Source organism: Hibiscus syriacus, unplaced genomic scaffold (assembly GCF_006381635.1).
Source record: "Hibiscus syriacus cultivar Baekdansim isolate YM2019G1 unplaced genomic scaffold, ASM638163v2 tig00116997_pilon, whole genome shotgun sequence".
NCBI classification, from domain to species: domain Eukaryota; kingdom Viridiplantae; phylum Streptophyta; class Magnoliopsida; order Malvales; family Malvaceae; genus Hibiscus; species Hibiscus syriacus.
In genome coordinates this window covers 2,681,504-2,706,456 of record NW_024063513.1, presented here as the reverse complement: position 1 = coordinate 2,706,456, position 24,953 = coordinate 2,681,504, and the positions used below count along the sequence as shown (strand labels likewise).

Sequence of the window (24,953 nt, the reverse complement as noted above, 5' to 3'; positions counted from 1 at the left end):
TTTTGTAAGTATCCCATTGTTAATGTAGTCGAATTCTTTCACAGTCTGAAACTACATATATGTGTAGTCTTTAAGCTCATTCCAGCATTGCAACTTGCTGTAGAAGCTCTCTATTTCTCTTGTTCCATTCTGATATATTCACTGAGGTTTGTGGAGGTAGGAGCTTGGGGACTTTGTTTGAAGGAATGCAGAGATTCAATTTTGTATATTTATTGTTCCTATTAGTGACTGCATTAGCACAGTCTGATTTGAAGCACTTTTAGAGCTCAAGAAAGGCATAGAGAAAGACCCTTCTGGCAGGGTTTCAAATCGTGGTCGCGTTTTCGGTTATTTCGGATTTACCGTGATTGTAGTCGTCGCGGGTAACTCGGACGGCGGCGAAACCGCTATATCGCGGCCGAAATCACGGTCGCCTGCCTTCTGGTAAAGTTTTTGATTCATGGGACTCTAAGTCCTTGACATCTGATGGGTGTCCCAAGAATTGGTTTGACATCACCTGTAATGAAGGCCATGTGACTTCAATCACTCTAAATGACTTGGGTTTGGTTGGAAACTTCAGTTTCCATATCATTGTTGGTCTTAAGTTGCTTAGAAATTTATCCATTTCAAACAACCAGTTGATGGGAACCATCTTGAACATCGGCTTGATTCAGTCTCTCGAGTTTTTGGACCTCTCGGTTAATGCCTTTCATGGGGCTATACCATCAGGCATTGCCAATTTAAAAGACTTGGTTCTGCTGAATCTTTCTTCAAATAGTTTTGAAGGCACATTTCCTCCTGGATTTAGCTACATTAAGAGGTTGAAATATTTAGATTTTAGATCTAATGGGTTTTCTGGGGATATCATGAACCTTTTATCCCAATTGGAAAGTGCATTGCATGTGGACTTGAGCAGCAATCAGTTATCTGGTTCACTGGACTTGGGACTTGGAAGCTCCAGTTTTATTTCCTCGATTCGGTATTTAATTATAAGAAGGAATTTGGTGGCTGGAGAGCTCTTTGCTCATGATGGAATGCCATCTTTCGACAGTTTAGAAGTTTTGAATGCTAGTAATAATCAGTTAGTGGGAACTATACCTTCTTTCAGTTTTATAGTCTCTTTGAGTATTCTTTGGTTGGGGAACAATTTAGTTGTCGGGATCACTACACTAAGCTCTTTTGCAAGAAAGCTCCATGATCTTATCCGAACTCGATCTCAGCCTTAATCAACTTGAAGGTATCCCCTTTTTAACAGCCTATGTCATGTTCGTTTATTTTCTCTTTATTCCATTACTTCAGTGAGCAATTGTATCTGTCAATGTGTATGGTGCTATTCAATCCTGGTTTGCTTTATATTATAAATTTTACCCTGCCTTGCTAATTAAGTTAAGTGCACATTCTTGGAGCGTCGCATGATGCCTCTTTACCTATAGCATTTGCTCCTTTGACAATATAAGATGCTCCCTTTTCTTTTCTTCCAGCTTTTGGGAAGTATCGTAGTATCCATATCTTGAACTAACACGAGGTAGAAAATATGTTGTTGTTTTTCTGGCTTCCCAAATTGGATCATGAGAGAAACATGGTAGCTCTGCAACATGACAATAAGCATATTTCATATTATTTATCTAATAGTTTAAAATATGCTGTTAAGCAATCTTGGATGTTTTCCTTTTACACTGTTTCCCTTATCCAAAATTATTTTACATGTATGGTATGTCCAGTACTCCAGTTAGTAGGTCCTTCTTATCGATGTAGGATGTGTAGTTCACTGTTGGTTCTTTGAGATTCCATACTCCGATTACTTTTGGTTCAGTAATAACAAGCTTTCAGGGGACTTGTCTAGAATCCAAGGTTGGGGGAATTATGTAGAAGTTATTGAATTGAGTTCAAACTCACTGAACGGGACCTTGCCGAACCAAACTTCTCAGTTTTTTAGGCTGAATACATTCAAGGTATCAAACAACACATTGCAGGGTGTTCTCCCTGAAATTTTAGGTACATGCCCAGAATTAAAGGTCGTTGATCTTAGCCTCAACCGTCTTAATGGATCTCTCCTTCCGAGCTTCTTCATGTCAACTAAATTGACTGATCTCAATCTCTCAGGCAATAACTTTACTGGTTCAATGCCTCTTCAGGAAATAAAGAACATGCCTTTGGTAAGTTCTGCCAAAAATTTGAGCCTGGTGACTCTTGATCTGTCTAATAACCCGTTAACAGGCAGCTTGTCCCCAGAAATCGCCAAGTTCCATAGCTTGGAGGTTTTTAACCCATCCAACAACAAACTCGAGGGCAGCATCCCTGATAGTCTTCCTATTGAACTGAAAGGATTCAATGTGTCTTTTAATAATTTCTCCGGTACTGTACCGGACAACTTGAGGGGATTTCCCAATTCATCATTCCATCCTGGAAACTCTATTGAAATTTGGTTCCTTTCCACTGTCACCAATAGGTTCTTCCAACCTGAATTTGAATGCTCACAGATCTCAGCTGAAACCTGTCACCAGAGTTGCCTTGATTGTAGGCTTGGTTGTGCTGCTGCTGTAGCAGCTCTTGTGTGTGTAATGATTTATTATAGGAACAACTGGCAGGAAACTACGAGCGAGGCTATGAAAGGAAACAACTGCAAAAAAGCCGTACCTCAAGGAGAGTATTCCCATTCTTATACATCAGCTCCTTCCACAAGCAATGGTTCATCGTCGTCTTCATTTAGTTTCCGTCAAGAGCTTTTGTCATCAACCAAAAAGGGTTCTTCACATGATCATGGAAATAGTTCATTCGTCTTAAATGACCGTAAATATCTCGGTCACCTCGAGTACGTGAGATGAGATAAAGGATTGGCTTCACCCTTGTCTATCTTGTCATCTTCAAATGCATCTCCTTCAAAAGACCAATTTCCATTTGAGGGTTCGAGTTCACTAAATATTCGTTCCCCTGTTAAACTAACTAGGAATCTGCATCTCTTTGACGGATCTCTGGCATTGTCTGCAGAGGGACTTTCACGTGTTCCAGCTGAAATTATTGGAAGGAGTTGCCACGGGACATTGTATAAAGCTACACTTGACTCTGGTAATGTATTGGCTACCAAATGGTTGAAGGAAGGGATAGCAAAAGGTAAAAAGGAATTCGCAAGGGAAGTGAAGAAACTCGGCTACATCAAACACCCAAATTTAGTTTCTCTTCAGGGTTATTATTGGGGTCCCAAGGAGCACGAGAAGTTGATCATATCAAATTACATAAATGCACGATGTTTGGCATTCTATCTTACGAATGATGGCCTTATGATGACTAGACGAAGGTGATGCTCCCGACTCTGGAACGGATTGAAATGTGTTTGGGGGGATATCCAACAAAGCATTTTTTGGACAGTTAGAAACGGAAATCGCATTGACTTTTGGAATGATATATGGTTGGATTATACAGAGCATTGATTCATCATAGCATAATTAGTGCTAGTCCGCCGGTTATGCCGATCAGCTCCTTGGTCACGGATTCAGGTAATCGGGACTTGAACCGAATAGAACAGCTTGTTCCGGAACATATTTGTTATAAAATTGCTGATGTCTGCCCTCCCAATTCGGCATTTGGCGAAGAAAAACCAGGTTGGAGATGGGAGCTGAATCACAACTTTACGATTAGATCGGTGTATAAGGTACTGCTTTCGTCGATGCCAAACGATAATGGGGTACATTGGAGCAATGTTTGGTCGCTGAATGTTCTGCAGCGAATTCGAACATTCTTGTGGTTAGTTGTTCATGGAAGACTATTAACGAATGATGAAAGATTCATGAGGCATATGGCTACATCTAATAGTTGCGAGCTTTGTCACAACGAGGTTGAAGATGTAAGTGACGTGCTCCGTTGCTGCACGCGCGCTCGGAATATATGGCGCCGACTGATTACTATGGATAGGTTCCAAGCCTTTATCACATGCCGGTTCGTGATTGGATTCTTGCGAATTTGAGGGGCCAAGGAAACTTCCCCATAAATATAGACATTGGGAAGTTCTTTTTGCTGTAATTTGTTGGAAGATTTGGAAGAGACGGTGTAGTATTCTTCTCCAACCAAACAACGTGGACAAGGTAAACCTGCTGCTGGAATGTTTTCAGCTCAAAAATGAGATCATTGCTTCTCGAGGTAATGAAGATGGGCATCATAGACTACAAAGGCAAGTAACCTGGTGGCAGAAGCCTCCTGTCGGGTGGGTTAAAGGAAATTCTGATGGAGCCATGGATTGCTTGTCCAAAATGGCTACTGCAGGTGGGCTCTAAGAGGATCGGATGTTGGATGGATTGTCGGATTTTCCCGAAGCTTAGGAGTGTGCTCCGTCCTAAATGCAGAGTTTTGAGTTATCCACGACACCATGGAGTTAGCTTAGAATCTTGGCGTGAGAAAGATTGAAATGGAGTGGGACTGCAACTTGGCGATTGAAGCGATCACAGGTAATAAGCAAGATATGATAGCTAGTGCAATTGTTTTGAGGATCCGTGAATTAATGGACAGATACGGGACGTTCGGCTGCGACATATTTACTGGGAGGCTAACATGGTAGCTGATAATCTTGCTAAAATGGTGAAAAGGAATCCAATTAGCGTGTAATTGTTCAACGAGCCTCCTATGGAGGTGGCTGCTTTGATGGATAATGAATAGGCTTATATAACCTGTACCTGCTTTCTCAGTATTATCGAAAAAAAGATACAAAAGGAAACGTGTTTAGTAGAATTTGTTGATTTTTTTCAAATGAAAATTTTAAATATAACAATTTTAAAATAAAAAAGACAAATTTAATGGGATAAATGAAGTATATCATATAACAATATTTTTTTATATAAAGTCGTTAGTTTTATTAAAAATAAAAAATATTCAAAATTACAATGAATATTTATAATCATAAACTTAAAGTATAGTTATGACATTTTTCTATTACCATTAAGACAAAAATTAGTCATCTAGATCACATAAAGACCAAATAAAGAAAATGTTAAAAAATCTAACAAAAAAACTCGAATAAAATAAAAATAGGAATAAATTTGACTGCATCGGTAAACAAACCATAAAAATGGATGAAGCTACTGAAAGATTACCGATAAATCGTAAATCAGAGTCGAGCGACGTGAGAAAATTATCCACGAACGTAAAACACGTATCCATATCAATCCGGGGGTCCAAAGCAGGGAAGATCATTATGATAATAAATAAGCGTCATCTTGATCAGTTGTGACAATGTCAAATCAAACCCTGAGAAAAAAGATAAACAAAAACAACGGTCAAAAATCGTAAACAATGGCAAAAAACTATAAGCTACCAAAAGACAGAGATAAACATATTATAAAGATAAATAACATGTTATAAATGTATAATTATTCTTACTAAAATTAAAAAAAATATAACTAGCGAGTGCCTACATTAAAATCGGTGTCGATATCGATTAAATAAAATTAAATAAGAAAAAGTTAGATTGATTAATATATAACAACAATTTTTAAAACGTGTTACATATGAATAACCAATCACAGTACAAATCTGTCAGCTTATAATAATCAGACCCCGTGAAAAATACATTGAAACGCTTTAGTTTTTTCCATGCCTTTTTCTATTATTGGCAAATTGGCATTTTGCAGTTACAACAAAATCTCATTATCTTGCCTCAATCAAAAAGACTGAAAACTTAGCTGATAATATGAATATAGTAATTTTACTTTTAAATTATTTGTGATTTTCTTTCAATAAAAAAATCGCAGTTATCATGTTTCCTCGGCTTTTAGAATTATTGGATTTGTACGAATTAACTTACTTTAGTGATTAAAGGAATCGTTTGTGTTCTTAGAGATCGCGGGTTCGAGCACCAGTGACTGCACCAAGGTGATTGAGCGTTTATTGTCTAAGTAGTTGAGAATATTTAAAACATATATTACTTTGTAATCAACTTAGCTTAATAAAAAAAAACTATTAGTCAACAAAAAGAATCAATGCATCATGTATAATTTCCCTATAATTGCAATTTTATCTTGAATGTTCAATATCTAAGGTAAAAAGTTCAATATTTGAACTGCAATCTTATCTTGAATGCACAAAAAAACCTAGATAACCATTTGGTAAACTAATTATAATTTAAGACAAAATGTATAATATCTGACAACATTCACTACTAAAATTGGAATCCCCTTCTTTCCTTGTTTTTCTTCAACGAATTATCAACCTCGTTCGAATTTTGTTTTCACCTGCAATTCACCTTCTTTATTTTCATGCTCAGCGTTGATTTATCTACAGATATGTCAAATTAAATACTTAAAGCGGAAGTCTCCTCCAGCACAATCCACTTATAATCCTGCAATTTATATTGTAAAGAAGTTAATTATTGTATATTTATATGAAAGATGAAGTCTTTACATCTCTCTCTCAAAGTTATATTAAAATGAAACTGCTTTCTGGATTGAGTAAATAAAATTATACCTTAGCCAAATACCCTGCCCATGTGATCTAGTTATGTATTTTCTTTGCACGCAAGGAAGGACCCAAAACATAGAAAGGGGAGATGAATTTTGCAGATAAAACCTCATCTGCATTATATATATATATATATATATATATATATATATATATAAACCCAACAATGAAAGTAACACAACACTGGTGCCAACAAGGTTTAAATCATTATCCTTTTCCCTTTATTTCTTTTTATCCTTTGGGTGGAAATGAACTACTTTATTGCCTGGCTTTTATTATTTATTTTTTTCATAAATGGGGACCATCGAAATGATAAGTTCCAAACTTTGAAAGGTGACAAAGAAAGGTGACCACACTACCAAACACTCGCACACTTGGCACAAAACCAGACTAGTTCCATTCCCATCTCCCACCAAGGACAGGATCCGAGTGAATCTTAAACCATCTTCATTGCATTAACTAGTGTGGGATCTGAAGTTCACATGGGATGCACAACAACAGGATAAGATTGCATTAAAGGACAACAGCTTCCATTCAACGCAATCTGTCGACTATGTTCCCATTACAGGATAAAAACACACACAGATTCCCACAAAACATGATAATGGTAGAAACTGATAACAAGTTCAAACAAAAAGTGAAAACGGAAGCATTGGGACAATACATAAAACTTATTTATGAGACAGTAACATTCTATTAAATCAGTAGCGGGATTATGGGACTTTTTGTTTTTATTGAAAGCCCATATGAAGACCTGCTAAACTTGCTATAGTTTATACCAGCTACAAGCATGAAGAAAAATACAATAACCAAGTAAAAATAGAAGGGTTTTAGCTAGTGCTCAAAACCAGATCGGAACATCCTGCTTTGGCATGATATCCACCCCAACTGCTTGTAGATCTTCCTTGTAATCGAAAGAAGCCAAATCGAATGGAGAACCAAACATCAACTGGAAGCTGCTGTTATTGTGGTTGGCCTCAAACGGAGAATTCATCGCCTTAAAACGGTCAAATTGGCCTTCCCCTTGCGAAAATATCTGGTGGTTACTTGGCATGCTGGACTCCTCAAAGAAATTTCCATCCATCATGACTCCTCGACCGCCGAAGAATTCACCCTGTTGTTGTTGCATTTTCGGGTGATGGAGATTTTGACCTTCAGTAACTGGATTGTTTCCTGGATTCATGTTCTTGTTACCCTGAATGTTGTTATCATACATTGACATGAGCTCAGTTATCATTTTCTGCCCATCTTCCGGAACTCCAAGTCCTGATAGGCCATAGGGTGTTGTAACAGTTGGCTTGGATGGTGCAGTTGGCTTGGACGGTGCTAAAGGTTGAGGGAAAATCACCGGTTTCACTTCATTGACGTTAAAATTTGAACCACCAAAATGTGCAGAAGCGTTTCTGTGTGTACAAGTTAATTGATGGTTGTCCCTGGCAATCCTGTCATGAAAGCCCAAGCGAAGTTCACTATAAGGGCACTGTAGGAATTCACAAGTGTAGATCTTGTGTTCCACCATGTTAAAATCATTGGATGGTTTCCTCTTTCGCATGAAATCCAAATTATTGACGGCTCCCTTGATAGGATATGACTGTTGTTGAACGGTGCTCATTGTATCCATACCCAAATTAGATGCATTGAGATTCCCGGGTTTAAGCTCTTGCACGTCAAAGTTTGGCACAACTTCAGCCCCTGCAACATCATACTCACTGCAGTCATTTATAAAAATGGTGCCACTTCCGCCACCTGAGGACAGAGGTAGGTAGGAATCAGGGTAAAGCTCCCGAGCCAAAGCCTCCTCCTGGTTAATGATAGCAAGCCATGTTGCACTCTCCTTTGCCGTCATCTTGTCCTGCAAGCACTTAGACTGCCTTACAAGCTTGTGAATCTTGGTAATATCAGGAGACATATGCTTGATTACTGCTGTGAGAACCCCAACTTTCCAAACTTTCTTCAAGTCATGAGGTTTCTTATAAGGAGGAGGCCCTTGATCATTGGACAATCCAAGCTGTGGCCACCATTCCTCATTGCCAGTAGGCCACCATGGTGGGGGAACACCTTTCTCTAAAGGAAATCGTCTCTGAGGGGGATCACAATGTTGCATCAGTGCAGACAAAAGAGAACCAAGCGTTGTATCTTGAAGTTCTAGTAAGGAGTGCGGCATCGGGCCGATGGAGTTACAGCCATCATTCTTGCCAGGAATCGAATTATCTGCCTGGTACTTCGCAATAGCAGCAGGACCATTACGATCAAACCGGACTTTATCCTTCCACCATTCTCGAAGATTGTCAGATGCTCCAGTAACCGGCTTTCCCTTTTCAGGAATAATCCCATAAACAAAACCTTGAGCCTTGCAAACCTCCATCATCTTCAACATGTACTTTAATATCCCATCCTGTGCCCTCGACATCTTCTTTCTCCTCGCTTGTTCTTGGGACTGACGCTGTCTGGCGATATCGATCCCCTCCTTGCCCTTATGCTGTTCCTTAAGCTGTTTGAGTCGCATTTTGTCCCTCCACAACCTCCTCTCAAGTTCATCAACATCAACCTCTTCATCAGTATAATCGTCCTCTACTGCAACCTCCGCTTCCGTATGTCCTACCGCCACATCTTTTCCCCCAAGGGAAGCACATAAGAAATCCATATCTCCACAAATACTCATCTCATCAAACATCATCATATTCCAAGATCAGATCGCCCCCAAAGATAAGTCTGAAACTTGAGGAACCTCAGAGTCAAATTTCTCCAACTACCCTTTCAGCTAGTATCTGCTTCTACACATAACCCGCCTAACTTAACCTGAACATAAAAATAAATAAATTGGTTATGACAAACCATGCAAACGCTATAAATATCCCTGATAAAATAGCAGCATTGGAAAAGTTAACTGACCAAGCCAAACCCAGAAAAGCACAAACGAAGATGCTGAATTGCATAGATTATTAAGTAGTCCAAAAACATAAATTTCTCGAAACCAAACATTTTAAGTAAATTCAACACATCAAACTATCCTACAAGCAATACCAGCTCCATACCCTTCAAGTTATCATTACATAAAAGAGACCAAATTAAACAAAATCTGATCCATGAATCTTATATTGGGGAACAATCAGAACCCCAAACGAGATCAAAACTTCAATCTATCCAATCGATAACAAAATTTAAAATATATAAAAAAGTAGCAAAGTTTTTTTATAAAAAAAAAATAAACTTTACCAAGCAGTAAGCAAAACCCAAATCAGAAAAAGAAGAGAAGAGAAAAAGACCAACCCGGAAAATGAAACTTCAGCCTATCAATCAATATTGAAAACCCCGTCTGGATAAATTATCGGAGGAAAACGCCACAGAAAGTACTAAGATGAAGAAAGACACGTAGAGATCCACTCAAAACCAAGTCCAAAAAAGACTTACCAGGAAAAAGAGAAAGAAAACACAGATTTTGGCTTATTCCACAAAGCTCAAAGAAGTCAATAGTGCAACTGAGAGGAGGAGGAGGAGGAAGAAAGAGATGTTTAGGGAAGAGAAGAATGGGAGGAAAGGATAGGAACATTTACCTTTTCCAAGAAGTGTAAGGTAGAACTTTTCTGGTACCCCAAACGAGGAAATTATTGGAGGGGAAGAGGTGAAGGGGGCGGCTGCCTGTCTCCCTGTTTGGTGATTGCGATAGCATATAGAGAGAGAGAGAGAGGTAGTGGGAGGAACTGTTTGAGATTCGCAAAAGCAAAATGTATATTTTACAAACAAAAAGGTGTAACAAAATCAAGGTATGGGGAAGTGGGACTTCGGATTAAATAGTAAAGAAGATGAAAAGCAAAGCGAAAAAAGGAGGGAAATTAAATGAAGTTCAGGTCAGGTTAATCTCATATGATTCTTGGGATAATCGTTTCTTTTCTTTCCTAATAAATTTTCGTGTGAATCTATTAATTACGAAAGATAAAAAGAGCAAAATTGCAGAGGCTCGACCGTGTTCCTTTCGTCCATCATAGGATTTCAATTACGAGTGTCTTAATACGTTTTAATATACTTGTCATGTAATAATATTTTTTTATGAATTTAACGATTTTTTTAGTCTTTTAATTTTAAATACTTAATACAAATTATAGTCCTTTATATATTTATATTTTCATTGAAATATGTTTTGTCCCAATTATAATTAATAAATAAAATCGTTATTGAAAGCCTGTGTGGGAAATAGTAATCGAGCGTAACTCCTTTCCTTTTCAACTCTCATGAAATATCACATATGATCCAAAAAATATCATATGCTATGAATTAATTATTAAACATATAACATTTCTTTCTATGATTTAATACGAAAATATAGTTCGAAAGTTTTGGAAAGAAACGAAACTCGGTGAAAGCATGAACCTGGAAAATGGTTGGATATATAATTATGATAAAAATATAAAGTATACCAATATATAATAACTTGCCCACTGCTCTCTCCACTTTAGGAGGTGGAGGGAATATTTTGTAATTTTTTAATCCAATAAACAGTTGTATCGAAACAAAGTTGGGGACATTTGTATTTGTTTGCACTCAAAACTAAAATAATATAATGTAAAAATGAAATAAAATGATTGGACTTGCATCAAATTAACACATGATTTAGTAAACAGTATTAATTTATAAGCGACGATTAATAAATATATGTATATACACACGTGGGTATTCTTGGGCACTTGGTAAGTAATAATAATACTAAATTTTGTATCGTTTGAATAATTCCACCTAATGGTAATAAGTTAGAGAGGATACAAAATGAAATGGAATCTCTACATGAAGTAAGATTCGATGTTATTGGGTATTGAATCTGGATGGCACGTACAGCCCACGGGAGTCTAGATATATGCCTCAGATTATCTAGACCAACTAAATCGGGCTTAACCTTTTTCCAAAGGCTTTACACAATGCATGGTTATACACTAGTAGAGGATATTTTAGTCATTCTCTTACTCTAGGGAAGCCACTACGCGATTCGAGAATCTAAGATGATTACTGCTTCTACTACTTATTGGCTAGGGTTCTATTGACCCGATATCTGACTCGAGTTTGTGTTTTGGCAGTGATGCTCTAATCGCTAATCATACGTTTCCCCTTAATTTGCCCTCGAATTAAAGAATCTCGATCACTCTTACGGTATACGACACTATTGTCTCACAGTCTTATTACCTATTCGTACCTCTCGTCGGTATAGCCTGCGCATTGATCCTTCAACCATATCTATCTGATACGTGATCACTGAAGATGTTTGGGCACATTATACTTATTGTGGTTACTCTTGGTGTGATCTACTCTTACGAGTGTCTCTAGGCACCTTTGGCCTTTTATGTCCCCCACTGACAAAGTATTATCCTTATGGACCACCCCAAGCTCTTACGGACTTTAATCGATTCGAATCTGATCATTTTGAGTGTGTAGTATCAATAATCTAACTGTAGTATCGATACTCTAGGGCAAGTTTCGATACTCTTGGAAAACATCGATACTAAAATGGATTCTGTTGCTGAAAGTATCGATACTCTGAGGTAAAGTATCGATACTATTTGCCTGAAATAGGTATTTTAGGTTCGAGAAACATTTGAAATTAACCCAAAATAACTTTGTTCGAGTTCTAAACTGATTATGGGGTTCTAGTAAGTTATTGAGGGTCCTTAGGTGTCCTAAAAACATATTTTTAAAACCTAAAACGTGATTTAACTGATAAATAAAAAATGAACCCTAAAATACTCAACTACTTAAATCTTAGCAAAAACTTGTAATTTATGGAATCTAAATACTCCAAAGGATTAGAAATACACTACCTTGATGATTGAATCTCAAAATTGAGCTCATTTAGATAGAAATCATCCCCGACCAAGACTTGGATGATAAAACCCTCAACTTCTTCTTGCAAACAAAGAACCCATGGCTAAATTCAATTTTAAATGTTGATTTTTTATTATCAATAAAAACTATTAAAAAATTACATTTTAATTTGAGTCTAACATATTCCTTTTCGTGTTTTTAAGAGGTTAAAAGGCTAAAGTTAGGGGTTTAAAAAATTGTAACTGTTAATCGTAGCTGTTAATTGATATAACATATACATTAATAGGTTAATTAATTGAATTATTAATACCAAACGATTTTAATTAATCGAAATGTTAAAAGTGATGTTTAACAGTTAAAGTCATGATTACAAGTTTTGATAAACGGTTAACTGTTAATAAATTAAATTTATAATTATATTTCTAATTTATTATATTGTACACAAATAACTTAATATAATTTCTTGTTATTTATAATTATATATTTTTAATAAAATTGGTATACACCTAACTTAATATATTTTTTTATTTTTTATTTTTTTAAATATAAAAACATACTTACACCAATATAATCATGTGTTTATTATTAGGTACTAAGATATTAAAAGATTTACACCGGTATAAGTATGTTTTAAGTGCTATATATTTTTTATTTTATTCACTTACACGAGTGTACGTATGTGTTAAGTATTATATATTTTTTAAAATATGAATTATATTTTTTATAAATAATTATAATAGATTAACTTATAGTTAACATGTAAACGAACCGTTAATAAAAATTATTTGTTAGCTGTTAATCATTTTTAACAATTAAATTATGATTAGAAAAATCTTATAGGTGAATCGATTATTTAGACAAAATAATACAATTAATCGTCTATGAACACTTCTATTTGAAGATAGCAGATGGCACTGTTATAATAAAATTTGACGTAATTAAACCGTTCAAATGGATTTTTCGCTCAATTTTGACTCAGCTTTGGTTTATTATCAATCTGTAAAAAGCCCACTATTGTTCTGCATGGACCAGTGTTGATCATTTCTCTCTTTCTTGTCTGATAAGGATTTGTTTTGTATATTTGTTTTTCTAAATAAAAATAATATTTTTATATTTTTTAATAAAAATTATTTTTTTAATGTTTTTATAACATGTTTTAATTTAATTTTCCCATCAAAAAGTGTCTTTTCAATTGAAATAATAAGTTGTCTACAAGTTCAAGTATTAGAAATATCAAAAGTGTAAATATTAAATATCAAATGATTGAGAGATATCTTTAAATAAATTATGCTTTATACTTACTCAATATTAATAAAAAATCAAATTGACAATATACACAAATTAAAACCAAAATTTCTAAAAAAAACAATATTCTCTTTTACTATTAAAATTGTTTAATAAATTTAAATTAAAATATTAATTTAAAAGAAAATCTATTATTAAACAGTTTTCTAAACATAAAATGTATACGTAGACAACAAGAAGCAATTAATAAGTTTAAATAAAGGCAAACAGGTACAAGAGACCCTCCACTTTTCAAAAAACTAATGCGGTCTTCCATCTTTTTCTTTGTGGTCTTCTAATTTAGGGGGAAAAAATTTATTGCGATCATTTTATCAATATTTTTTTATCGTTAATCGATAAAGTTATTACTTTATGCTAATTTAGCACGTTAAACAGACCATTACCTTATTTTTTCTCTTAATTTGATCTTTAATTCAAGAAATAACTAAATGTGACGCTTGACCATATGATTAATACTGTTATAAATGAGAAAATTATATCATTTATCACTCAACTATCTTTTCTCTTCTATTTTATTAACTAAACTTTTAAAAAAAATTAATCACTCAACTTTTGAATTACTCTTATTTTGATCATCATGATTTATTTTATTAATATTTATGTATGATGTAGTATTTATTATTCTTATTTTATTAATAAATAATTAAAATAATATTACTAAATTAAAATTTTAAAATTATATTGAAATAAAAAAATCCAAAATTATAATTAAATTAAAAAATATACACTATGCTTTATATATATTTCGAAATCCTCACTCTCCTCCTTTATCCTCTCATTTCATTTTTCTTCATTTTCAACCAAAAAATTGTCTTTTTTCTTTCATTACATTATCAAGTAGTTCATCCCCAATTTGTTTTTTTGTTTTTTTTACAAGTTTAAAATGTGTTCACTGTATCTTGTATTGAAAGAAAAAAATAAATCTTTTGCTGAAAATAAAAGATGTCGCATCATACATAAATATCACATCATACATAAATATTAATAAAATAAATTATGGTGATTAAAATATGAGCAATCTAAAAATTTAGTGATTAAATTAAAATTTTTTAAAGTTTAGTGATCAAACTAGAAGAGAAAAAATAGGAGGGCCACATTAAATTATTTTCTTGAATTAGAGGGTCAGATTGAGAGAAAAATATGATGTTGGTATACTTAATGTACCACGTCAGTACAAAGTAACAACCCCATCGATTAACGACAAAAAACGTTATTCAAAAACTAAATTGAATATTTTTTCTAAACTGGAGGCCAAATTAAATTAAAAAAAGTGGAATGCCTCGTTGATTATTTTTTTCTAAAAAAAAGTGGAAGGTTTCAAATACTTGAAATAAACGTGCATATTTATCTTATTTTATTAAAACACTTTTTATAAAGGTGATTTTTCATGACAATTTTTTTCCTGTCAAATACCATTTCATCTTTATTTATTGATATAATATCTTTTACAGTAGGCGTGTTTTTGGCGTCACGTAGGGTAAGGAGTCCTGAAGCGTGTCTTGTGAAATGTGTAAAAAACTCGATCGAGTGCTAGTTTTATAAATATTTTTAAGATGATATCTAATATGTAATTAATTTTTATTAAAGTGATATTTGTGTAAAAACGTCAACTTTATTTTTTTTTTTTGTGATATTAATTTTTAACAAAAGTTAATAATGTTTATTGATTTTTAATATTAATTGTTCAAAAATATTAAAATAAAATTTTAATTACAATTGATAGATCAAATGAAATATTATTCATTTTTTTAAAATCAATAAAAATGTAATATAAATTAAAATTCAATAAAAAAGAATATAAAATAAAAAAATATCATATCTTTATTTAAAATATTCTTTATAATATTAATTTAAAAAAATATTAAATTCTAATTTTATTAAAAATGATTAAACATTATTAATTGTTATTAAAAAAATTAAAAGAGTATTTTAATATTTTTTTATATTTTTAAACAATTAATAATGTTTATTGAATTTTAATATTAATTATTTAAAAAATAAAAATATTAAAATAAACTTTTAATTACAGTTGATAAAATATTAATAATATTCATTTTTTAAAAAATCAATAAAAATTCAATAAAAAATTAAAATTCAATAAAAAAGAATATAAAGCTAAAAAAATATCACCTCTTTATTTAAAATATTCTTTATAATATTAATTTAAAAAATATTAAATAAATATTAAATTTTAATTTTAATTTTATTAAAAATGAATAAACATTATTAACCGTTGTTAAATTTTTTAAAAAGTTTATTTTAATATTTTTTATATTTCTAAACAGTTAATTTTAAAAGTCAATAAAATTTTCAAAAATATATAAAATTTATAATTTTTAAATTATAAAATATTTATTATTATCAATATCAACATCATTTTGAAAAAAAAAATACTAACTATAAAACTTTTATAAAATTATTCATATTTTTTAAAATAATTACTCTCAAAGTTTTCCTATACTAAATTATAAATATTGTGTAATTTCATACAAAAATCAAAATTTGTCAAGTTATAAAATAATTTGTAAAAGAATATTTAAAGATTTTAATGTAGATTTTTTTCACACACAAAATAAATAATTAAAATTGACGTTTCTATACAAATATCACCATAATATAAATTAATTACATATTAGGCACCATGTTAAAAATATTTACAAAATTAACACCTAAATTTTTTACTCGTTTCACAAGGTGCGCCTTACCTACGTAGAGTAAGTGTAACACCCCTAACCTGTACCCGACCCGAGTACGAGTCTGATATGTGACATTACCTTTTTAAAATAATTTCCTTATAAAATAACAAAATATTTGAACTTATTTTAGGAAAATAAGATAATATATTATTAAATTATATTCAGTATAAAATTTTGAGGTAAAAAAATATATTTGCGAACAATAAAATACGTATAAACAATAATCTGCTACAGTACCGTGAACAGTAACCTGTTACAGTATCCGAAATGTTAAATTTTCCAGTTTACAAATAGGGAATCGATCCCCCTGCTACAGGGAACCGATTCCCCTGCTACAGTACTGCTACAGTACTTCCGTAAAAATGTACATAAAATTCGTAAAAATTCATCTGTTCATTACTATACACTTACATAATTACATTTAAAACATTAGAAAAGGCGATTAGAGTGTTTGTAACTAACAACTTATTACATGCCAACATACTTTATACAACTAAAATACATACTTTGTTGTTTACTTCTGATTTGATCCCCTAATGATGGTATGCTGCGTTGCTGCTCTTAAGATCGATCTTTTTACTTTTCTGTACCTACGTGTAAATCACTTACACGCTAAGTCATAGACTTAGTGAGGCATATAAATATAATGATGATATATTCCTTATAAATATGAACATGTGATCTATCCATTCAATGATCTAACATATAACAATAATAATGCAATTACCTTTGATAACATTCTATAAGCCCATGTACATTACTGAGAACTCAAGGTATTCGAGTACATTGAGGTTGTGCACTATTGCTGTCACCACAGCTCGTATAGTCCCACTGAGTGGCATATGAAATTTGTCCCGAAGGACCTGTGAATAGTCCCGAAGGACCTATGAGTTGTCCCGAAGGACCTATGAAACCCTCGACTCTTGGCATGCCAACTATACCTATAGCTCTCATATCGTATACTATGGGCATCATTCTTATATTTCATATGTTCATGTGCTCATGTCACTTATCATATCACATATACATTTGAATTTATTCACATATCTCATTTATCAAATCATATGAGCATATATACCTTATGCATGTATCATAATAATTATCATGTATGCATGTTCATAACTATTGTTCTATAAAAATCAACATAGGATTAGACTTATCACAAGTCTTATTCCATTGTACTACCCTTAAAATAGGCACTCACCTTGGCCTCGCTTCGTTGTTTCAATCCTAACTCTTTGATTGTCCGGAAGAATTACGTTTTATATCTGCATAAACATAATTTTCAAGATATTTATCAGAAGTCTAAACCTTGTAATTTGATACTAACAACTTAAACTAATTTAATAAACCAAACTTCAACATTTTCTTTTAGGGGGAATCGATTCCCCCCAAGGGGTATCGATTCCCTCTGCATAATCTGAAATTTTACTGTTCAAACCCGAATATCATCAACTCTTCACTAAATTTCTCAGACAAGGTTCCTTTCATACCACCAAACTTAACTACAACCATTTTAATTAACTTCTATCAATTCCAATACTTTAAAATCTCCCATGCTTCATTCAAATTCTCAAAGCTAAAAATCATACCCAATTTTCAACATGTTTTAAATCCAATTCTAACACTCCATATTCCTTAATTAACTTCTTGACAAGTCAAAAATCTTATTCTAACTTCAAAAACTCATTCATATCAAAATTTCATCTAAAAACCCATTTTCCAAATATATCTCTAAAACACTTATCTTGTTGTCTTAATGTCATATAAGCTTTCATTTAGCTTATATAACATCCAAACTTCAATTTCCAAGCTAAAAATCAAAGAAACGACCAAGGTTCTGATTCTTACCTTAAGCTTGGGTCTTCACGTTTGGAAGAAGAGAAGAGTGAAGAAGATAAGAAAGAAGGAAGAAGAGATGAGAGAAATCTGGAAACATTTGTTTCCTACTCAAGCCCCACGTGAGTTATAATATAACCCTTCAAAATTCTCAATTATAAATTTTCTTTGCAAATGACCAGTTTTTCCTTTAATTCATTTCATATTTACTAACAATTATTTATAAACTATTTAATTATTCTACTTTAATCATCAAATTCTGAATTTTTACAATTTAGTCACTAACCCGTTATTTGGGATATTATAGTAAGGCGTGAGCTTTTCTATAAAGGGTGGTAGATCGATAATTAAAGATGAAAGGATGTCTAACAGGTAAAAAAAATTCTCAGTGTGATTTTTTTTAAAAAAATACCTTTTATAAACGATCTTATTTTGACATTTAAATATTCAGATTGCGATCAAATTTTATAATTATATAAATAAAAATTACAACTTTTAATATAAATATTATTTATTTTTAAATAATAATAAAAAATTTTAAATGATTAAATCAAGTTTTTTTTAATAAAAAAGTTAGTATTTATTCCTTAGGATTGAATAATCACTGAAGATTTGATCGCATTTAATGTAATCTAGTTTAATTATGAGGTACAAACTATTAAAATGAATTGATATTATTAAAAATTATGATTTTGAATATTAATGATTACAATAAAATAATTAAATATTAAATATTTAAAATAAATATTATTTTATAATCATTTTATTTTAATAAGAAAAATAGTTTAATCCCGAGGCCAACAGTTCATTGTTATTAGCTTTAGTTATGGATAGGGAGAAGATAAGAATAAAAAGCCAAAAGTGAAAAAAGATGATAAGTTCAACACATCATGTCACGATCATCTGACAAAATGCATATTCAACATTATCCTATTATTATTATATAATATTGTCTAAGTAAAACAATCTAATATAAAATTAATGAAAAATATTATTTGAGATGTTAATAATTTTTTAATATTTTCGATAGAATCTTACTTAATATATTATCTTTTATATCAAAAATATTAATATTAAAAATATTTATTTTAAATAGTAAAATTAAATTTTTTGATATAAAAAATAATATTTTAAATAGTATTCTATCAAAAATATTAAAAAATATTAATATTTTCTATTGTGTATTTTCTTTAACTTACATTATACTGTCGTAGAACAAAATTACCCATTATTCTATACATCCAAATCTAAACTAAGACAGATTCGTCGGTGATTTAAAAAAATTAATTAATTAATTAAAAGATTATTCATAAATATTTTTAAAAAATATGTTGAATGCTTTTTAATATAGAAACATATCTTATCCTAAGAAATCATATCCATTTATTTTCACTTTAAATTTTATATTCATTGAATTTATTATTATTTTTAGTGATTTAGAAAAAGAAATTAGATTAATTTTTTCAACGAAAAAACTCCTTGATCTGATCCGTCGGTCGTTTTTATCGTTAAATATGTGTATATAAGAGAGAGCACGAGACAGAAATAGGAATGGTTTTATTTTAGTATTTCCCCGTTTATTTTATCCCAATAGTCTGTCTGCTAAGGAAGACAAATAAAGAAAGTAAAATGGGGAGAGAACAAGGTTTTGTTCATTAACTACGGGATTCTAGAAAATATAGTGAAATATAAAATTAATAAAAGATGTTATTAAAAATATTAATATTTTTTAATAATTTTGATTGAGTATTATCAAAAATATTAATATTAGATATAATTTAAAATATTATTTTTTATAAAAAATATTAATATTAGAAATATTTATTTTAGATAACAAAATTAATATTTTTAATAGAAAAAATAATATTTAAGATAACATTCTACTAGAAATATTAAAAAATATTAATAATTTCTATATAATATTTCTTTAATCTTATATTAGACTGTGTATATTAGAACTTCACACTAACTACCGTTTACCAGCAACTTGCAGATTTGCATTCAAACACGTTCTTAGTGTCAATCTCCGTAAATAAACCTAAAACCAGTGTTCTTTTAATTCCTGTCTTCATTACCAGAACAAGTTTTTCTCTCCCTTTATTCTCTTTTTAATCTAATTTCGTCTTCTCTTTGGATATCTTAGTCAATTTACATATTTAAAAAGTTGAAGATATGGGGAATGCAAACGGAAGAGAAGACGGAGCCAACGGTGGTGTCGACGATCTATCCAGAAGATCCAATGGCGGCGAGCCCGTAGTTCTAGGAGCCGCTGCAGTTGGAGTTCGCGTGCCATCGTCTGATTCAATGGTGAATAGGCCGCCGCAGAGTCCTCACCGGTCTCAGTCTCCTCTTTTGTTCGCTCCTCAGGTTGGCATCTTCAGTTTTTAATGATCTTTTCAGGACTTTGAACTTATTGTATTTTTCAGTAATTTAAAGCAGTCAAATATCTGAAAGTAACATAAAGATATTTGAATTGGGAAGATTTGAGCTTTCGTTGTAAATTGGAAATAACTTACTGAAGAACAAATTAAAAGTTGTGAATAGTTCCACTTTCATTGAATGAGATATGGTAGGCGGCGTTTGAGCGTGTATTTTGGTCAATATTTGGGCAATTCTGCAGATTTTGGTCAATGAGGGTGTTGATATTTTTTTAAAAGCTGTTTAAGCTTGTTGCTTTTTGAGAAATTATTAAAAGATTGAGAAGAAAAGTGATTTGGACTTAAAAATGGAACTAAAAGTTAATACTTATGTAGGATCCTTTTAGCATAACATGCTCTGATTTGGTTCAGTTCATTGCTTTTTAAAAATTTTGTTTGAGAAAGTTGCTGTGTTTGCACATGTTGTAAAGCTTAAGAGGGGTTACTAAGTCTTTATGATCATCGTTTGAGCTGATGATTGGTTCGAACTAATCTGAAAACTTTTGTGACAAATGGTAAGGAGGAATTGTGAATGATAAGACTAACCAATGCTGATACCCTAAAGTATTAAACTTTTGGACAGAATCTTCTTTGCTGTTGGAATATCCAATCTCATTTGCGTTTACATTGGTTTCTGCCCATGAGAATGGTTGCCCTTTGACGTGTGTGTTTTTAATTCCTTCTTATATTCTTGTGGAGCTTTAGACACTTAAATATTTTAGGGGTTGATAATCTGCATTGCTTGCAAGTTACTGATTGTGTAAATTGTTATTTCTATATGTTTCTTTTAACTTGTTAGTCTTCTGTCCCGGTCAGATGGTCATTTTTATTTCTTAAAAGTTATTTGGGGCCTTGGCCATAATTTATTGGCGCATATTCATCAGCTTATGCCGTGGTCTGTTTTTGGATTGCCAAGTGAGGCGAGGGAGAAGTATGCTGATCTGATGGTTCACCTATTGAGTAGAGAGTTTTGTCAGAGTTGTGGCCTTTCAACTGATAGGTTGGTTAATTTTGGTGCATTTTCAGGTTCCTGTAGCTCCCTTACCAAGAGCTGATGGTCATTCCTTTTTCAACCAAACACGGCAGCATGAGTCTCTTGTGGTTCCTGATAGTCCATCCGAGAAAGGAATCCCTGTCATTATTACATGGAATTATGGTGGTAATGATGTGGCCGTGGAAGGTTCTTGGGACAATTGGAGATCAAGGTAGGTCTATAGTCACATTTTCATGCATGAGAAATCTGCTGTTCCTTTTTTCATCCAAAACCCAACCATGGACATCATATAATAGAGAGTATTGTTGTTCTTCTGCAGGAAGACAGTACAGAGGGCAGGTAAGGACCACTCTATTCTTTTGGTCCTTCCATCTGGCATATACCATTACAAGTTCATTGTTGATGGTGATTGGAGATATACACCTGATCTGCCTTTTGTGTCTGATGATATGGGCAACGTTTGTAATCTTCTTGATGTTCATGTATGTATCATATCTCCATATATGCCCTCTTGCTCACTTTTGAATCATGTACGTTTATTTTACTTCTTTTAATGGTGCTTCTTGGGCAGCTTTGCATGGATGATTGGCATTCAAAACTGTGCATTTACAAATTTAACATATGTTGTTGCTTAAAAACTGAAAAGAGAGGTTTAAGGTATATAGTTTTGAGCACACAAGGAGTAATATCAAATATGTATGTTACTGTATTTAGGTTCTATCTTGTCTAAAACATATCAATAATAATTGTATTACTCCTCTCGTTCCTAGATAGTGTAACTGAGTTTGAGGCTCCAGCATCTCCAAATTCGAGTTATGGCCAGGCACTTCCAACTGAAGAAGATTTTGCAAAGGAGCCTGCTGTAGTTCCATCCCAGCTACATGTAACCGTCCTCGGTTCAGATAGCCAAGACGGAGCATCATCCTCGAAGCCTCAACATGTGGTACTTAACCACCTTTTCATAGAGAAAGGATGGACATCACAGTCTGTTGCTGCCCTTGGATTGACCCATAGGTTCGAGTCCAAATACGTGACTGTTGTACTCTACAAGCCACTCAAAGGGTAATATGTACATCCCCATGCCCGACTCTGTAAAGAAACCAAAGTAACTTTCACATTTGTTGGTGAAGAAAGTACTTTGTTTTATAGACCGTGCTTCTACACTTTTTAACGTGAACAACATTAACTTGGTTTGTAAAGTGTGCTATTCCCCCCCCCCCCCCCACCCATTTTATTAGCGCTTGAAAGTTGAGCAACTGATATACTATTTTTGCTTCGTCTGGCTCTTCTAAAGCTTTAATAAACCAGAAAGAATAAAACGAAAGTCTGTCTTGATTGTATTTTATAATAATTCTGGCTTTTTTGGATTAGTAAGGCTTTGTGCTCCTTTGGATTTGCTACAATAATTCTTGGTTGATCTTTCTGCAAAAGTTGGAAAGTTTAAGCCCATGACCCAACTTTTCAATAATTCTTGGTTGGCCCTTCCGCAAAACTTGGAAATTTGTGAGAAATTGAGTTATTTTCAGAAATGAATATCGAATTGGGCTATATATCTAATATATAAAATATATGTGTACAATATGGCAATATCTTTAATTTTTGAGTTTATAAATGTAAAATATTTATCTGTTATATTTATGCCTGAATATTAGTCAAGTAAAATTTGTTTTCTTTTAATTTTTAAGTTAAAATTATTTTATATTAAGAAAATAATGATCTTCAATAAAAGAGGTTTTTAAAATTGTTCAAGCAGTGGCTGTGGATGCACGATAGTTGAATTAATTCTAAGACTTTTAAATAAGGAGCGGGAAACGAAAATTAATCATATTAGACGAGACGGAAACAAGGTGACCTGTAAACTGTCGAGTCTAGCCAGGGGGCAACCTACCAAACTTTTAATAGTTAGCTTTTATTGCTGATCTATATTACCAAAAAATATAAAAGAGGTTTTTAAAATATCTAAAAAATTAGTATAAGTATTTTTTAAAAATTAAATAATGTTATAAAAAAATTAATGATAATTTTACCTAATTTTAAGTAACCATATCTCCTAGCGATCCCTTCGTATCACTTAAGATGCGTTTTTCAAGAAAAATATTGACATGACACTACATGAGAATACACACTTCAAGGACCATGTCCTCTAGGGTTTTCTTACCACATTAGATTCCCTAAAAATATTTTAAAAAAGTATATATTTTTATCTCTATATCTAATGAATTTACTTATACATTATTTTTAAATTACATTAGGTTAATATTTATTTCTAAGAATTATATTAATTAATATTATATATTTTTCATATGTTAATATATTTAAATACTTTTTTTTTAATTATAAGTTCAAAAAAATTTAAGTAACACAAATTAAAAATATTTCATTGAGATATAAAATGTATTACTTATTAAATATGATTAATTAGATTGTTATGTGATCTTGTATGATTATATAAATTATAAATATATTTATATTATCGTTTTTTAACTAATATATTATCATTTTAGTAGTAACAACTAATGGTGTTATCATTTATATACATAAATTTTGTTCTTAACCATATTCAATAAATAATGCATTTACATGTCAATGAAATATTTTTAATTTTTATTACATAAATTGTTTGAACACATAATTAAAAATAAATATTTAAATATATTAATATATAAAAATATCTAATCTTAATTAATAAACCTTAATAAAAATCTTAATAATAAATATTAACATAATGAAATTTAACATGAGTGTATAAGTAGATTCATTATATATAGAGATAATATAAAAAAAAAATTAAGGAATACTCATTTTAGCTTTTATCTCACGTTGTCAAGAAACATTACATAAATACTCCAATATGCCTATATAAACTAATATCATTAGACTCTTCAATTCATGGAACTAATATGTATTAAATTATATTGATGATCTCTATAATTTTATTTTTTATTTTTTAAATATGCTTTTAGGAAATTTGATGTGGCAAGATAACCCTTAGAAAGCGCTCTCCAGGGGACATGCCTTCGGTCCCTAACAGGGTGCTAGATCGATAAAATTTAGACAAACGATACATGTTAAATAATATTATAATATTTTGATGATTTTTTTGGTAAAAACACCCAATAGTTGAATGGACGATGGATTTGGTGTAATTAGTGTTTTAAAAATCGGACCGGATCGACCGGTTTAACCAGGAACCGTTGATTAGTCCGGTTCAATCTAGACCGGTTGAATCGCTACTAGTGAACCGGCCGAAATCGTTGAATCGTTCAAATCGGACCTGCTAAAAACCGAAAAAAGCTGGGAAAAGCCGCCAATTTTGTTTTTTTTTTTTAAAAAAAATTAAACCAAACGACGTCATTTTCTAAACGAGCCAAGTCGAACTTGAGTATTACTGAGCTCGACTCGAACTTGAAAAATTTAAAAGTAAGCTCAACTCGACTCAAACTCACGAGCTAAAAATTATCAAGTTCAACT

General features: G+C 31.9%; 3 protein-coding genes and 1 pseudogene across 5 annotated transcripts; 3 read left to right on the top strand and 1 right to left on the bottom strand.

Annotated features, from left to right (window-relative positions):
- The first annotated feature begins 389 nt into the window (after window positions 1–389).
- LOC120194298 lies at window positions 390–3,293 on the top strand (annotated as a pseudogene).
- Window positions 3,294–3,382: 89 nt separating this feature from the next.
- On the top strand, window positions 3,383–4,247 carry LOC120194297. The gene is made up of 2 exons (XM_039196637.1): window positions 3,383–3,820; window positions 4,008–4,247. The coding sequence occupies exons 1-2, from the start codon at window positions 3,383–3,385 to the stop codon at window positions 4,245–4,247; spliced, it is 678 nt and encodes a 225-aa protein (XP_039052568.1).
- A 2,870-nt stretch (window positions 4,248–7,117) lies between these two features.
- Window positions 7,118–10,131, bottom strand: LOC120194345 (protein ETHYLENE INSENSITIVE 3-like). Of its 3 annotated transcripts, none has more exons than XM_039196670.1 (2): window positions 9,835–10,131; window positions 7,118–9,222 (listed from the first exon to the last, which is right to left on the bottom strand). In XM_039196670.1, exon 2 carries the CDS (start codon window positions 9,101–9,103, stop codon window positions 7,265–7,267), a length of 1,839 nt encoding a protein of 612 aa, XP_039052601.1. In that variant the 5' UTR covers window positions 9,104–9,222; window positions 9,835–10,131; the 3' UTR covers window positions 7,118–7,264. The 3 variants fall into 3 exon arrangements, with proteins under 3 accessions (XP_039052601.1, XP_039052602.1, XP_039052603.1); XM_039196671.1 differs by having other exon boundaries at window positions 9,978–10,129; XM_039196672.1 differs by lacking the exon at window positions 9,835–10,131 and adding an exon at window positions 9,694–9,786.
- A 10,049-nt stretch (window positions 10,132–20,180) lies between these two features.
- Window positions 20,181–22,681, top strand: LOC120193877 (SNF1-related protein kinase regulatory subunit beta-1-like). Its single transcript, XM_039196302.1, has 4 exons — window positions 20,181–20,438; window positions 21,515–21,693; window positions 21,802–21,968; window positions 22,253–22,681. The coding sequence occupies exons 1-4, from the start codon at window positions 20,244–20,246 to the stop codon at window positions 22,546–22,548; spliced, it is 837 nt and encodes a 278-aa protein (XP_039052233.1). The 5' UTR covers window positions 20,181–20,243; the 3' UTR covers window positions 22,549–22,681.
- The last annotated feature ends 2,272 nt before the right edge of the window (window positions 22,682–24,953 follow it).

Excerpts from the sequence above, each read along its gene's own strand:
- LOC120194297 (XM_039196637.1), top strand. The coding sequence starts at position 3,383 with ATGGTTGGATTATACAGAGCATTGATTCATCATAGCATAATTAGTGCT. Across the intron at positions 3,821-4,007 it reads GTCACAACGAGGTTGAAGAT|ATTTGGAAGAGACGGTGTAG; the intron begins GTAAGTGACGTG and ends ATTTGTTGGAAG.
- LOC120194345 (XM_039196670.1), bottom strand. The coding sequence starts at position 9,103 with ATGATGATGTTTGATGAGATGAGTATTTGTGGAGATATGGATTTCTTA.
- LOC120193877 (XM_039196302.1), top strand. The coding sequence starts at position 20,244 with ATGGGGAATGCAAACGGAAGAGAAGACGGAGCCAACGGTGGTGTCGAC. Across the intron at positions 21,694-21,801 it reads TGGGACAATTGGAGATCAAG|GAAGACAGTACAGAGGGCAG; the intron begins GTAGGTCTATAG and ends GTTCTTCTGCAG. Across the intron at positions 21,969-22,252 it reads TCTTCTTGATGTTCATGTAT|ATAGTGTAACTGAGTTTGAG; the intron begins GTATCATATCTC and ends TCTCGTTCCTAG.